The 13,871-nt window shown below is 44.4% G+C and overlaps 1 protein-coding gene across 1 annotated transcript; it reads right to left on the bottom strand.

Annotated features, from left to right (window-relative positions):
- Positions 1 to 5,208: 5,208 nt before the first annotated feature.
- LOC120040998 (tripartite motif-containing protein 16-like) lies at positions 5,209 to 13,390 on the bottom strand. The gene is made up of 6 exons (XM_038985966.1): positions 12,697 to 13,390; positions 11,804 to 11,899; positions 6,785 to 7,018; positions 6,222 to 6,381; positions 6,037 to 6,096; positions 5,209 to 5,800 (listed from the first exon to the last, which is right to left on the bottom strand). Exons 1-6 carry the CDS (start codon positions 13,291 to 13,293, stop codon positions 5,286 to 5,288), a joined length of 1,662 nt encoding a protein of 553 aa, XP_038841894.1. The 5' UTR covers positions 13,294 to 13,390; the 3' UTR covers positions 5,209 to 5,285.
- Positions 13,391 to 13,871: the final 481 nt, after the last annotated feature.

Below are 13,871 nucleotides of genomic sequence, written 5' to 3'. Positions count from 1 at the left end.
TCTATGTGGACCCTACTACAGTTTAACCAGCTCAGCTATAGACTACACCAGCATGACTAGTATCTATGTGGACCCTACGACAGTTTAACCAGCTCAGCTATAGACTACACCAGTATGACTAGTATCTATGTCGACCCTACTACAGTTTAACCAGCTCAGCTATAGACTACACCAGCATGACTAGTATCTATGTGGACCCTATGACAGTTTAACCAGCTCAGCTATAGACTACACCAGCATGACTAGTATCTATGTGGACCCTACTACAGTTTAACCAGCTCAGCTATAGACTACACCAGCATGACTAGTCTCTATGTGGACCCTACTACAGTTTAACCAGCTCAGCTATAGACTACACCAGCATGACTAGTATCTATGTGGACCCTACTACAGTTTAACCAGCTCAGTTATAGACTACACCAGCATGACTAGTATCTATGTGGACCCTACTACAGTTTAACCAGCTCAGCTATAGACTACACCAGCATGACTAGTCTCTATGTGGACCCTACTACAGTTTAACCAGCTCAGCTATAGACTACACCAGCATGACTAGTATCTATGTGGACCCTACTACAGTTTAACCAGCTCAGCTATAGACTACACCAGCATGACTAGTATCTATGTGGACCCTACTACAGTTTAACCAGCTCAGCTATAGACTACACCAGCATGACTAGTATCTATGTGGACCCTACTACAGTTTAACCAGCTCAGTTATAGACTACACCAGCATGACTAGTATCTATGTGGACCCTACTAAAGTTTAACCAGCTCAGCTATAGACTACACCAGCATGACTAGTATCTATGTGGACCCTACTACAGTTTAACCAGCTCAGCTATAGACTACACCAGCATGACTAGTATCTATGTGGACCCTACTACAGTATAACCAGCTCAGCTATAGACTACACCAGCATGACTAGTATCTATGTGGACCCTACTACAGTTTAACCAGCTCAGCTATAGACTACACCAGCATGACTAGTATCTATGTGAACCCTACTACAGTTTAACCAGCTCAGCTATAGACTACACCAGTATGACTAGTATCTATGTGGACCCTACTACAGTTTAACCAGCTCAGCTATAGACTACACCAGCATGACTAGTATCTATGTGGACCCTACTACAGTTTAACCAGCTCAGCTATAGACTACACCAGCATGACTAGTATCTATGTGGACCCTACTACAGTTTAACCAGCTCAGCTATAGACTACACCAGCATGACTAGTATCTATGTGGACCCTACTACAGTTTAACCAGCTCAGCTATAGACTACACCAGCATGACTAGTATCTATGTGGACCCTACTACAGTTTAACCAGCTCAGCTATAGACTACACCAGCATGACTAGTATCTATGTGGACCCTACTACAGTTTAACCAGCTCAGCTATAGACTACATCAGCATGACTAGTATCTATGTGGACCCTACTACAGTTTATCCAGCTCAGCTATAGACTACACCAGCATGACTAGTATCTATGTGGACACTACTACAGTTTAACCAGCTCAGCTATAGACTACACCAGCATGACTAGTATCTATGTGGACCCTACTACAGTTTAACCAGCTCAGCTATAGACTACACCAGCATGACTAGTATCTATGTGGACACTACTACAGTTTAACCAGCTCAGCTATAGTCTACACCAGCATGACTAGTATCTATGTGGACCCTACGACAGTTTAACCAGCTCAGCTATAGACTACACCAGCATGACTAGTATCTATGTGGACCCTACTACAGTTTAACCAGCTCAGCTATAGACTACACCAGCATGACTAGTATCTATGTGGACCCTACTACAGGTTAACCAGCATAGCTATAGACTACACCAGCATGACTAGTATCTATGTGGACTCTACTACAGTTTAACCAGCTCAGCTATAGTCTACACCAGCATGACTAGTATCTATGTGGACCCTACTACAGTTTAACCAGCTCAGCTATAGACTACACCAGCATGACTAGTATCTATGTGGACACTACTACAGTTTAACCAGCTCAGCTATAGACTACACCAGCATGACTAGTATCTATGTGGACCCTACTACAGTTTAACCAGCTCAGCTATAGACTACACCAGCATGACTAGTATCTATGTGGACCCTACTACAGTTTAACCAGCTCGGCTATAGACTACACCAGCATGACTAGTATCTATGTGGACCCTACTACAGTTTAACCAGCCCAGCTATAGACTACACCAGCATGACTAGTATCTATGTGGACCCTACTACAGTTTAACCAGCTCAGCTATAGACTACACCAGCATGACTAGTATCTATGTGGACCCTACTACAGTTTAACCAGCTCAGCTATAGACTACACCAGCATGACTAGTATCTATGTGGACCCTACTACAGTTTAACCAGCTCAGCTATAGACTACACCAGCATGACTAGTATCTATGTGGACCCTACTACAGGTTAACCAGCATAGCTATAGACTACACCAGCATGACTAGTATCTATGTGGACTCTACTACAGTTTAACCAGCTCAGCTATAGTCTACACCAGCATGACTAGTATCTATGTGGACCCTACTACAGTTTAACCAGCTCAGCTATAGACTACACCAGCATGACTAGTATCTATGTGGACACTACTACAGTTTAACCAGCTCAGCTATAGACTACACCAGCATGACTAGTATCTATGTGGACCCTACTACAGTTTAACCAGCTCAGCTATAGACTACACCAGCATGACTAGTATCTATGTGGACCCTACTACAGTTTAACCAGCTCGGCTATAGACTACACCAGCATGACTAGTATCTATGTGGACCCTACTACAGTTTAACCAGCCCAGCTATAGACTACACCAGCATGACTAGTATCTATGTGGACCCTACTACAGTTTAACCAGCCCAGCTATAGACTACACCAGCATGACTAGTATCTATGTGGACCCGACTACAGTTTAACCAGCTCAGCTATAGACTACACCAGCATGACTAGTATCTATGTAGACCCTACTACAGTTTAACCAGCTCAGCTATAGACTACACCAGCATGACTAGTATCTATGTGGACCCTACTACAGTTTAACCAGCTCAGCTATAGACTACACCAGCATGACTAGTATCTATTTGGACCCTACTACAGTTTAACCAGCTCAGCTATAGACTACACCAGCATGACTAGTATCTATGTGGACCCTACTACAGTTTAACCAGCTCAGCTATAGACTACACCAGCATGACTAGTATCTATGTGGACCCTACTACAGTTTAACAAGCTCAGCTATAGACTACACCAGCATGACTAGTATCTATGTGGACCCTACTACAGTTTAACCAGCTCAGCTATAGACTACACCAGCATGACTAGTATCTATGTGGACCCTACTACAGTTTAACCAGCTCAGCTATAGACTACACCAGCATGACTAGTATCTATGTGGACCCTACGACAGTTTAACCAGCTCAGCTATAGACTACACCAGCATGACTAGTATCTATGTGGACCCTACTACAGTTTAACCAGCTCAGCTATAGACTACACCAGCATGACTAGTCTCTATGTGGACCCTACTACAGTTTAACCAGCTCAGCTATAGACTACACCAGCATGACTAGTATCTATGTGGACCCTACTACAGTTTAACCAGCTCAGCTATAGACTACACCAGCATGACTAGTATCTATGTGGACCCTACTACAGTTTAACCAGCTCAGCTATAGACTACACCAGCATGACTAGTATCTATGTGGACCCTACTACAGTTTAACCAGCTCAGTTATAGACTACACCAGCATGACTAGTATCTATGTGGACCCTACTACAGTTTAACCAGCTCAGCTATAGACTACACCAGCATGACTAGTCTCTATGTGGACCCTACTACAGTTTAACCAGCTCAGCTATAGACTACACCAGCATGACTAGTATCTATGTGGACCCTACTACAGTTTAACCAGCTCAGCTATAGACTACACCAGCATGACTAGTATCTATGTGGACCCTACTACAGTTTAACCAGCTCAGCTATAGACTACACCAGCATGACTAGTATCTATGTGGACCCTACTACAGTTTAACCAGCTCAGTTATAGACTACACCAGCATGACTAGTATCTATGTGGACCCTACTAAAGTTTAACCAGCTCAGCTATAGACTACACCAGCATGACTAGTATCTATGTGGACCCTACTACAGTTTAACCAGCTCAGCTATAGACTACACCAGCATGACTAGTATCTATGTGGACCCTACTACAGTATAACCAGCTCAGCTATAGACTACACCAGCATGACTAGTATCTATGTGGACCCTACTACAGTTTAACCAGCTCAGCTATAGACTACACCAGCATGACTAGTATCTATGTGAACCCTACTACAGTTTAACCAGCTCAGCTATAGACTACACCAGTATGACTAGTATCTATGTGGACCCTACTACAGTTTAACCAGCTCAGCTATAGACTACACCAGCATGACTAGTATCTATGTGGACCCTACTACAGTTTAACCAGCTCAGCTATAGACTACACCAGCATGACTAGTATCTATGTGGACCCTACTACAGTTTAACCAGCTCAGCTATAGACTACACCAGCATGACTAGTATCTATGTGGACCCTACTACAGTTTAACCAGCTCAGCTATAGACTACACCAGCATGACTAGTATCTATGTGGACCCTACTACAGTTTAACCAGCTCAGCTATAGACTACACCAGCATGACTAGTATCTATGTGGACCCTACTACAGTTTAACCAGCTCAGCTATAGACTACATCAGCATGACTAGTATCTATGTGGACCCTACTACAGTTTATCCAGCTCAGCTATAGACTACACCAGCATGACTAGTATCTATGTGGACACTACTACAGTTTAACCAGCTCAGCTATAGACTACACCAGCATGACTAGTATCTATGTGGACCCTACTACAGTTTAACCAGCTCAGCTATAGACTACACCAGCATGACTAGTATCTATGTGGACCCTACTACAGGTTAACCAGCATAGCTATAGACTACACCAGCATGACTAGTATCTATGTGGACCCTACTACAGTTTAACCAGCTCAGCTATAGACTACACCAGCATGACTAGTATCTATGTGGACCCTACTACAGTTTAACCAGCTCAGCTATAGACTACACCAGCATGACTAGTATCTATGTGGACCCTACTACAGGTTAACCAGCTCAGCTATAGACTACACCAGCATGACTAGTATCTATGTGGACCCTACTACAGTTTAACCAGCTCAGCTATAGACTACACCAGCATGACTAGTATCTATGTGGACCCTACTACAGTTTAACCAGCTCAGCAGTACCATTGAGCCTAAACCCAGGATAGAGGGTCTGAGTGAATGTGGTCTGGACTCTGTGGAGGAGGGTCATTGTGTCAGAGACACTGTAGAAGGACAGAGTACCTGCCTTGTGATCCAGGTACACTCCTACTCTGGAGGACTGAGGGCCTGATACTTTAGTCCCAACATTATTGTGTCTGAAACAATAATCACCTCTAGAGTACTGTAAACTCCAGGACTTGTTATTGTATCCAAATGCACCACCTGTCCCTGTTCTGCTGATGTCTTTATATGAGACTGCTGTAAAAACATACACCCCAGTCCACTCCACCTCCCAGTAACAGCGTCCAGACAGACCCTCTCTACACAGAACCTGCCAGTAGTTGTTGGTGAATCTGTCTGGATGGTCAGGATATGGTTGGACTTGGCCTGTATAGGTCACCTTTCTGTTCCCTTCAGACAGAGAGAGGTGTGTGTTTGCTGTGTTTGGGTCCAGTGTGAGCTGACAGGAATCTGGGAGAAGAGCAGAGCAGAGACCAATGAGGGGAGTCAGAACAATAACTTAAGTCAGATACTGTATCTACCCTGTCTTTGATTAGAGCACAGCAGAGATCAAATCAGAGAAATATGAGGAGTCAGATAGATACCCAGTCTTTGATTAGATCTACTATTGCTATATATTTCTAGAGGGATTGTTAGGAGTGTCAGTAAAAAGAGACTGTTAGTTACTTCACAATAAAGAGACTCACATTGTAACAACTGTTCTCTGGTCTTGGGCTCTGGAGGCAGTACAACATCCACTATATTCACTACAGACACACAAACACATTGACAGAGAGAGGGAATGTTATCATCAGACCATATTCCACATGTATATGACTAGTAGGGAACTTTCAATGGTCTAAAGTTGATGTTCTTATTGTTTTCAACACACCTGTAGTGGAGATCTTGGTCCATTCTCCTTTAAGGAAGTCTTCTAGTTTCTCTCTCAGTTCAGACACAGTCTTACTCACATCTCCAAAGTACTGAAGAGGACGGACAACGATGCTGGGTAAGTCTGAAGATACACTGATACTGGAGAGAGACTGATAACTCTGGAGAGAGAGAGAGAGACAGAGAGAGAGAGAGAGAGAGAGAGACAGAGAGACAGAGAGACAGAGAGACAGAGAGACAGAGAGACAGAGAGACAGAGAGACAGAGAGACAGAGAGAGAGAGAGAGGGGGGGGGGGGTGGCAGAGAGATAGAGAAGGGCGAGAGAGGGGGGGACAGAGACAGAGAGAGAGAGACAGAGAGAGAGAGAGGGACAGAGAGAGAGATCGAGAGGACAGAGAGAGAGAGTGAGACGGTCAGAGAGAGAGAGAAAAAAGGAGGGGGAAGGACAGACAGAGTGAGAGGGACAGAGGGACAGAGAGACAGACAGGACAACATAATGATGTAGATGAATAGTTTCACATTGAATTAATTTCATATCACATGTAACAAGACAGTTTAGTTACCTGGAGGAAATGGATGTGATCCTCTGTGTGTGAGAGCTGCTCCAGCTCAGTGCTTCTCTTCCTCAGCTCAGCTATCTCCTGCTTCAGTTGCTCCAGGAGTCCTTCAGCTTGACTCACTTGAGCCTTCTCTTGGGCTCTGATCAGCTCCTTCACCTCAGAGCTCCTTCTCTCAATGGAGCGGATCAGCTCAGTAAAGATCTGATCACTGTCCTCCACTGCTGCCTGTGCAGAGCGCTATTGAGAGAGACAGAGAGACAGAGAGACAGAGAGACAGAGAGACAGAGAGAGAGAGATACAGAGAGAGAGACAGAGAGAGAGACAGAGAGAGAGACAGAGAGAGAGACAGAGAGAGAGAGACAGAGAGACAGAGAAAGAGAGACAGACAGAGAGACAGAGACAGTAGGTACAGTTGCCTCTGCACCTCATTGAGTCAGAACGCTGCCACCCTGCTCTCCAGGTCCACCAGGCCTTGTCCCCCTCCTGGACAGGCAGGTACAGAACACCTCTTGGTCCTGCTCTACTCTCCTCCCTCCTGGACAGACAGGTACAGAACACCTCTTGGTCCTGCTCTACTCTCCTCCCTCCAGGACAGACAGGTACAGAACACCTCTTGGTCCTGCTCTACTCTCCTCCCTCCTGGACAGACAGGTACAGAACACCTCTTGGTCCTGCTCTACTCTCCTCCCTCCTGGACAGACAGGTACAGAACACCTCTTGGTCCTGCTCTACTCTCCTCCCTCCTGGACAGACAGGTACAGAACACCTCTTGGTCCTGCTCTACTCTCCTCCCTCCAGGACAGACAGGTACAGAACACCTCTTGGTCCTGCTCTACTCTCCTCCCTCCTGGACAGACAGATACAGAACACCTCTTGGTCCTGCTCTACTCTCCTCCCTCCTGGACAGACAGGTACAGAACACCTCTTGGTCCTGCTCTACTCTCCTCCCTCCAGGACAGACAGGTACAGAACACCTCTTGGTCCTGCTCTACTCTCCTCCCTCCTGGACAGACAGGTACAGAACACCTCTTGGTCCTGCTCTACTCTCCTCCCTCCTGGACAGACAGGTACAGAACACCTCTTGGTCCTGCTCTACTCTCCTCCCTCCTGGACAGACAGGTACAGAACACCTCTTGGTCCTGCTCTACTCTCCTCCCTCCTGGACAGACAGGTACAGAACACCTCTTGGTCCTGCTCTACTCTCCTCCCTCCTGGTACCCCCTCCAGTAGCCTGCCCCGTAGCAGAGCTAGACCCAGCCTCTGCCCCCTGAGTCCTAGTAGGCTGGACAATAGAACGAGTCCAAACGGCCAAAGAACGTTGTCTGAGCTGGAACACCAGCGAGGCCATAGCAAATGAATTGAAACGAACCTTCACAGAGCCTCTTCTGACTGGAATGATCCTTAGAATTACATTTCCCCTAAATGGCACCAAAAAATTTCTCCCTTTTTATTTGACCACTAAAACCTGTTCTTAGGACGGAACTGGAAAATAACAACTTGTCCCCCCTCCTGGACCGCTTGGTGTTAAGTAACAGACTAGGTGAAAAATCTGTAAATCGCCTTTTTTAGGCAGATTTAGGCACTTAACCCTAGTGGCTCTGGATAAGAGTGTCTGCTAAATGACTCACATGTAAACTTAAATACAACGTTAACTAGATATCATTTGTGTCATTTATAGCCTGGCACAGACAGTAAAACTACATTAAATGCAACGTTATCTAGATATCATTTTTGTCATTTATAGCCTGGTACAGATAGTAAAACTACATTAAATACAACGTTAACTAGATATCATTTGTGTCATTTATAGCCTGGTACAGAGAGTAAAACTACATTAAATACAACGTTAACTAGATATCATCTGTGTCATTTATAGCCTGGTACAGATAGTAAAACTACATTAAATACAACGTTATGTAGATATCATCGTCACATAACTTATGTGGAATTTAAAAGACACCGTTACCGTTACCGTTAGCTAGCTCACAACGTCTGTTACACTGTAACTTACCGGCAGCCTCACATAAAAACGTATTGGTTAACAAAGCTTTGATTATGACCAAAGTCTATAGTAGTGAAAAGTCTCTCTCTCTATTGTAACTTACCACAAATTGCCATCATAGCCTATCTACATGAATGTGTCCTGTCAGAGTCTTTTCCTCTCCGTTAACCGTTAGCTAGCAGTCTCGAGCCACAGCTGACGTTGACCACAATGAGCTACAAGTAGGACTGACGTCACTACCGGTGCAGCAGCCTCTGCAGCAGCAGCCTCCCCCGGGTCCTAGTGCCCGCCCGGTAACACGGTTAAGATGCGATGGAACGGTTGACGGGAAAACAACAAATCACAGAGAAAATATATTGACTGATATATTGAATTGTTTAGGGCAGCTTTAGCTTTGGCTTTAATAAATTCTGAAAATACTTGAAAACCAAAAGAAAAAAGAATAGTAGCCCTCCTCAGGAACCACAAAACCCTCACAGACCAACTTCTTCTTCTATGATATAATGGAGGTCCGCAAACCAACGTTAAAGGTGCATGGCGCCACCTTTTTATTTTATTATATTATATATTTATTTTTAATTAATTGAACCCTTATTTTACCAGGTAAGTTGAGTGAGATTCTCATTTACAGCAACAACCTGGGGAATAGTTACAGGGGAGAGGAGGGGGATGAATGAGCCAATTGTAAACTGGGGATTATTAGGTGACCGTGATGGTTTGAGGGCCAGATTGTGAATTTAGCCAGGACACCAGGGTTAACACCCCTACACTCTTACAATGAGTGCCATGGGATCTTTAATGACCTCATAGAGTCAGGACACCTGCTTAACGTCCCATCCAAAAGACAGCACCCTACACAGGGCAGTGTCCCCAATCACTGCCCTGGGGCATTGAAATATTATTTAGACCAGAGAAAAGAGTGCCTCCTACTGGCCCTCCAACACTTCCAGCAGCATCTGGTCTCACATCCAGGAACTGACCAGGACCAACCCTGCTTGGCTTCAGAAGCAAGCCAGCAGTGGGAATCAGGGTGGTACTGTTGGAACCTACTGTGCTGGAGTGTGTTCAATCACGGTTTACAACATTCTAAATCCTCCTACCTAACTCAGAACTTCTGAGAAAATAAAAAAGAGTCCTACTAACTTCTAATAGACCCTCCCCCATCCCCCAAATCCCTTCCAAACCCCCCCAACCCCGTCCAACTTCAATGACCCTACACTTCAATCTTTCCCTCTCTTCAACATCCTTACAACAATATAACAACACATACTCCACCGTTTCGTTGACCATACCCTCCAGACACAAACCATTCACATGCTGCCAACCAGATGTAAGGACCAGTTCAATGTACAATGTCCTAAACACAATCGAGTAAACACCACCTCTTCCTTCCTAATCTGACCTTTGATCCTTGGTCCACCGACCTTTAGAGGACATATAAATGCCGTCCCTTGTGCTCAGAGTCCCATCTCTTCTGCCACACATCTATCAAAATGTCTCTGATCTTACATTTGGCCTCACCTCTACCCAGTGGAACATTAATATCAATTATATCTTGTTTCAAAGCTCTTTTAGATAACTGGTCTACAATTTAATTTCCTTCCACACCTGAATGTGCTGGGACCCAGCAGAATCTCACTACTACACCCATTCTCTCAATTCTCCATAATAACATTGATACCTACAACTGTCCAACCAAAACCACTGCCTTGTCTACTAGTATATTCCCAACAGTCATCTAGAACAGTAGCAGTGGGATGCTCAACCTCACAGCCTTTCAACCCAATAAGCTAATGACAATTTATTATGCCGTATATCCAAAGGCATCTCACCTGCCTCCACTAGTAAGACACATACAGATGTTGATTTAAATGCACCAATACATATCCTTAAAGCTATATACTGGATTCTGTCCAGCTTCTGAAGACAAGTCTTTGCTGCTGTTCCATAAACTATACACCTGTAATCAATTGTTTTCCTGATCAGAGCTCTATAAATATCCATCAACGATTGTCTGTCAGCACCCCATTCATAACCAGAGACCCACACAACCAACTACCATGAAAGTGATGGAATGAGAGAGAGAGAGACATCGTTACAACACTGTACATAGACATAATATAACGTTTCTTCTTCTTTGGAGTTTAACGGTGGTTGGCATCCAATATGTTGCATTACCGCCCCCAACTGGACTATAATATAAATCTATTTTACTTTGTGATACAAAATGGGAAAAGGGGAAATTATGATAATACTAAGTAACACCATTCCAACTAACCCTACACTCATTAAAAACCCACTACCCCATTCCACTACTTTGACCCTATCTGCTCCTGCACCATGCCAACGACCTGGGAGGACGGGACACCACCACTCAACACACCCTGGAACTCTTCTGAAGTCAAATCTCGTATGACCAAATACTTCTCTGGTTCTGAACTCTTCACCACACCTTCTACCTCACTTAACTCTCCCTCATTCATTTCCATTTCACCTCCAGAACTCAGTCTGGCGCACGACTCACTCTGTTTGCACTTGAGTTATAACATTTGAAATGTCTCTATTCTTTTGAAAATAAATGTTGTGTAATGTTTATTGTTCATTCATGATTATTTATTTTCTACTTCACTTGCTTTGGCATAGTAAAGATATGTTTCCCAAGCCAATAAAGATCTTTGAATTGAATAGAGAGAGAGAGCTCCATGTTAATGTATAGGGGACATGAGTCAGTCATGGTTACTCATGGTTATGTGATGAGGTAGCCCCGCCTGCTACTTCTAAATCAGTGTCGGTCCAATAGGGAATGTCCTCTTGGTGTAACGGTCAAGATGTTGGTTTCTCCCACGGTAGACCTGGGTTCATATCCCGTCGGTTACATTAAACAGTCTATTCTCTGAAAGGGGTCCAGACAGCCTGTTCACAACAGTGGGGTCAGTGGGATTGGATAGGGACCCCTCTCCCTCTCTCTGATTGGAGGAGAGAAGTGAAATGGTGTCTCCCCTCTGGTCAACAATACTCACCTTGAAAGACTCCACAGCCTGTTGGAGCTCCTTCAGCTCCTTCTCTCTCTCCTGGAATCTCTGCTGGACCTTCTGCTGACTCATCCCCAGCTGCCTCTGTGGAGAATCACTCTTCAATGAGCTATCAAGCTTTATTAGTCCAGTAGATGAATAGTATAGTAATGTGACATAGGACCCATAGAGAGGAAGGTCTACAATCCAGAGGAAGTCCCTTTACAATATGATATTATGTTGCTATGTGAATGATTATAGTTTTAATGGTAGGCCTACATGTATCAAGGGGTTGAGACTGAACTTTGGACTCATAAAAGGCCATTCAGAATGATAATAGTGTTTGATTTTAGAAAATGGTGATACATTTGGAGAATCTGGGTTAACATATCTATATACTCAAGGTTTGTGTTCATATTTGTTCTGCTGTGGATCGAATTCATTTGAATGATCTCATATTCAAACAGATTTAGTTCCTACTGTATCTTTAATTATTTGTTTATCAGACAGTCACCAACAAGTTTTTAATAGGCAAGTCAGTTAAGAGATAATTCTTATTTACAATGACTGCCTAGGAACAGCAGGTTAACTGCCTTGTTCAGGGGCAGAACGACAGATGTTTACCTTGTCAGCTCGGGATTCAATCTAGCAACCTTTCGGTTACATGCCTAATGATAGGCTACCTGCCACCTCTACACTCTAATCACTAGGCTACCTGCCACCTCTACACTCTAACCACTAGGCTACCTGCCACCTCTACACTCTAACCACTAGGCTACCTGCCACCTCTACACTCTAACCACTAGGCTACCTGCCACCTCTACACTCTAACCACTAGACTACCTGCCACCTCTACACCTTAACCACTAGACTACCTGCCACCCCTGTTGTTCTGGTCTTACCTGTTTCTCCGTCCTCTCTGCTGCAGCTGACACTGTATCATGGCCTTTATGTTCATCCATTGTACACATCAGACAGATACACTGCTGATCGGTACGACAGTAAACCTCCAGCAGTTTGTCATGATGAGAGCAGATCTTCTCCTGTAGTTGTGCGGTGGCTTTGACCAGCTTGTGCTTCTTCAAAGCAGGACATTCATAGTGAGGTTGGAGGTGAGTCTCACAGTAAGAGGCCAGACACGCCAGACAGGACATGAGGGCTTCCTGCTTCCTGGTCCCAGTGCAGAAATCACACGCCACATCTCCAGGTCCAGCATAGCACAGAGCAGGAGGGGGAGCAGCCTGGAGTCCTGTCTTCTTCAGTTTCTCCACCAGCTCAGCCAACATGTTATTTTTCCTCAGAGTAGGCCTTGGAGTGAAGGTCTCTCTGCACTGAGGACAGCTATAGACCCCTTTCAGAACATCCTGATCCCAGCAGCCCTCAATACAGCTCCTACAGTAACTGTGTCCACAGGGAATAGCCACTGGCTCCTTCAGTAGATCCAGACAGACAGAACAACAGAACTGGTCCTGGTCCAGCAGAACTCCCTGCTGAGCCATTTGGACGGTTGTTCACTCTCACACAGACAGACGACACAGAGACTCAGATCAGTTTCGTTTCCTCAGAAGAGAGTTTGTGAAGGGGAGGGACTTCCTGGTTCTGCCAGAGGGCTGGGGTTAGAGGAAGGGAGGGAGAGAGAAAACTGCAGGCAAAGTTGAGAAGGAGACAAATATTTTAGTTCCCAGGTTAGGACCCTTAATATGGAATAAATGAAATAGAGTGGTTAGAATATATAAAGGGTAACAGTTTCTATGAAGTACATATCTATAATGCTTTTAATGAATGTTGTAATGTCTTAAACTGATATGCTGTGATACTAACTATAAGCGTCCATAATAACTCATACGTGGTTGTAAAACTGTACAATGTGTTCTAGATAATTAGCTACAATGGGGGGAGGGGGACTTGAAATGGATACAATGTACTGTAGGTGAAATGAATACTGGATGTATAGACTGATCATTGAGAATGATGTAACACTTTACATTTCAGTGTGTTTATTGGTGTGTAATTGGTTCTGTTAGTACAGTGGTGTAACAGGTACTGTGATGCCTCATTCTTCCACTGTACCAGCAGC

This window comes from Salvelinus namaycush, unplaced genomic scaffold, assembly GCF_016432855.1.
Source record: "Salvelinus namaycush isolate Seneca unplaced genomic scaffold, SaNama_1.0 Scaffold4, whole genome shotgun sequence".
NCBI classification, from domain to species: domain Eukaryota; kingdom Metazoa; phylum Chordata; class Actinopteri; order Salmoniformes; family Salmonidae; genus Salvelinus; species Salvelinus namaycush.
Note: the sequence above shows the minus strand (reverse complement) of the source record. Positions and strands in the feature narration are given on the sequence as shown.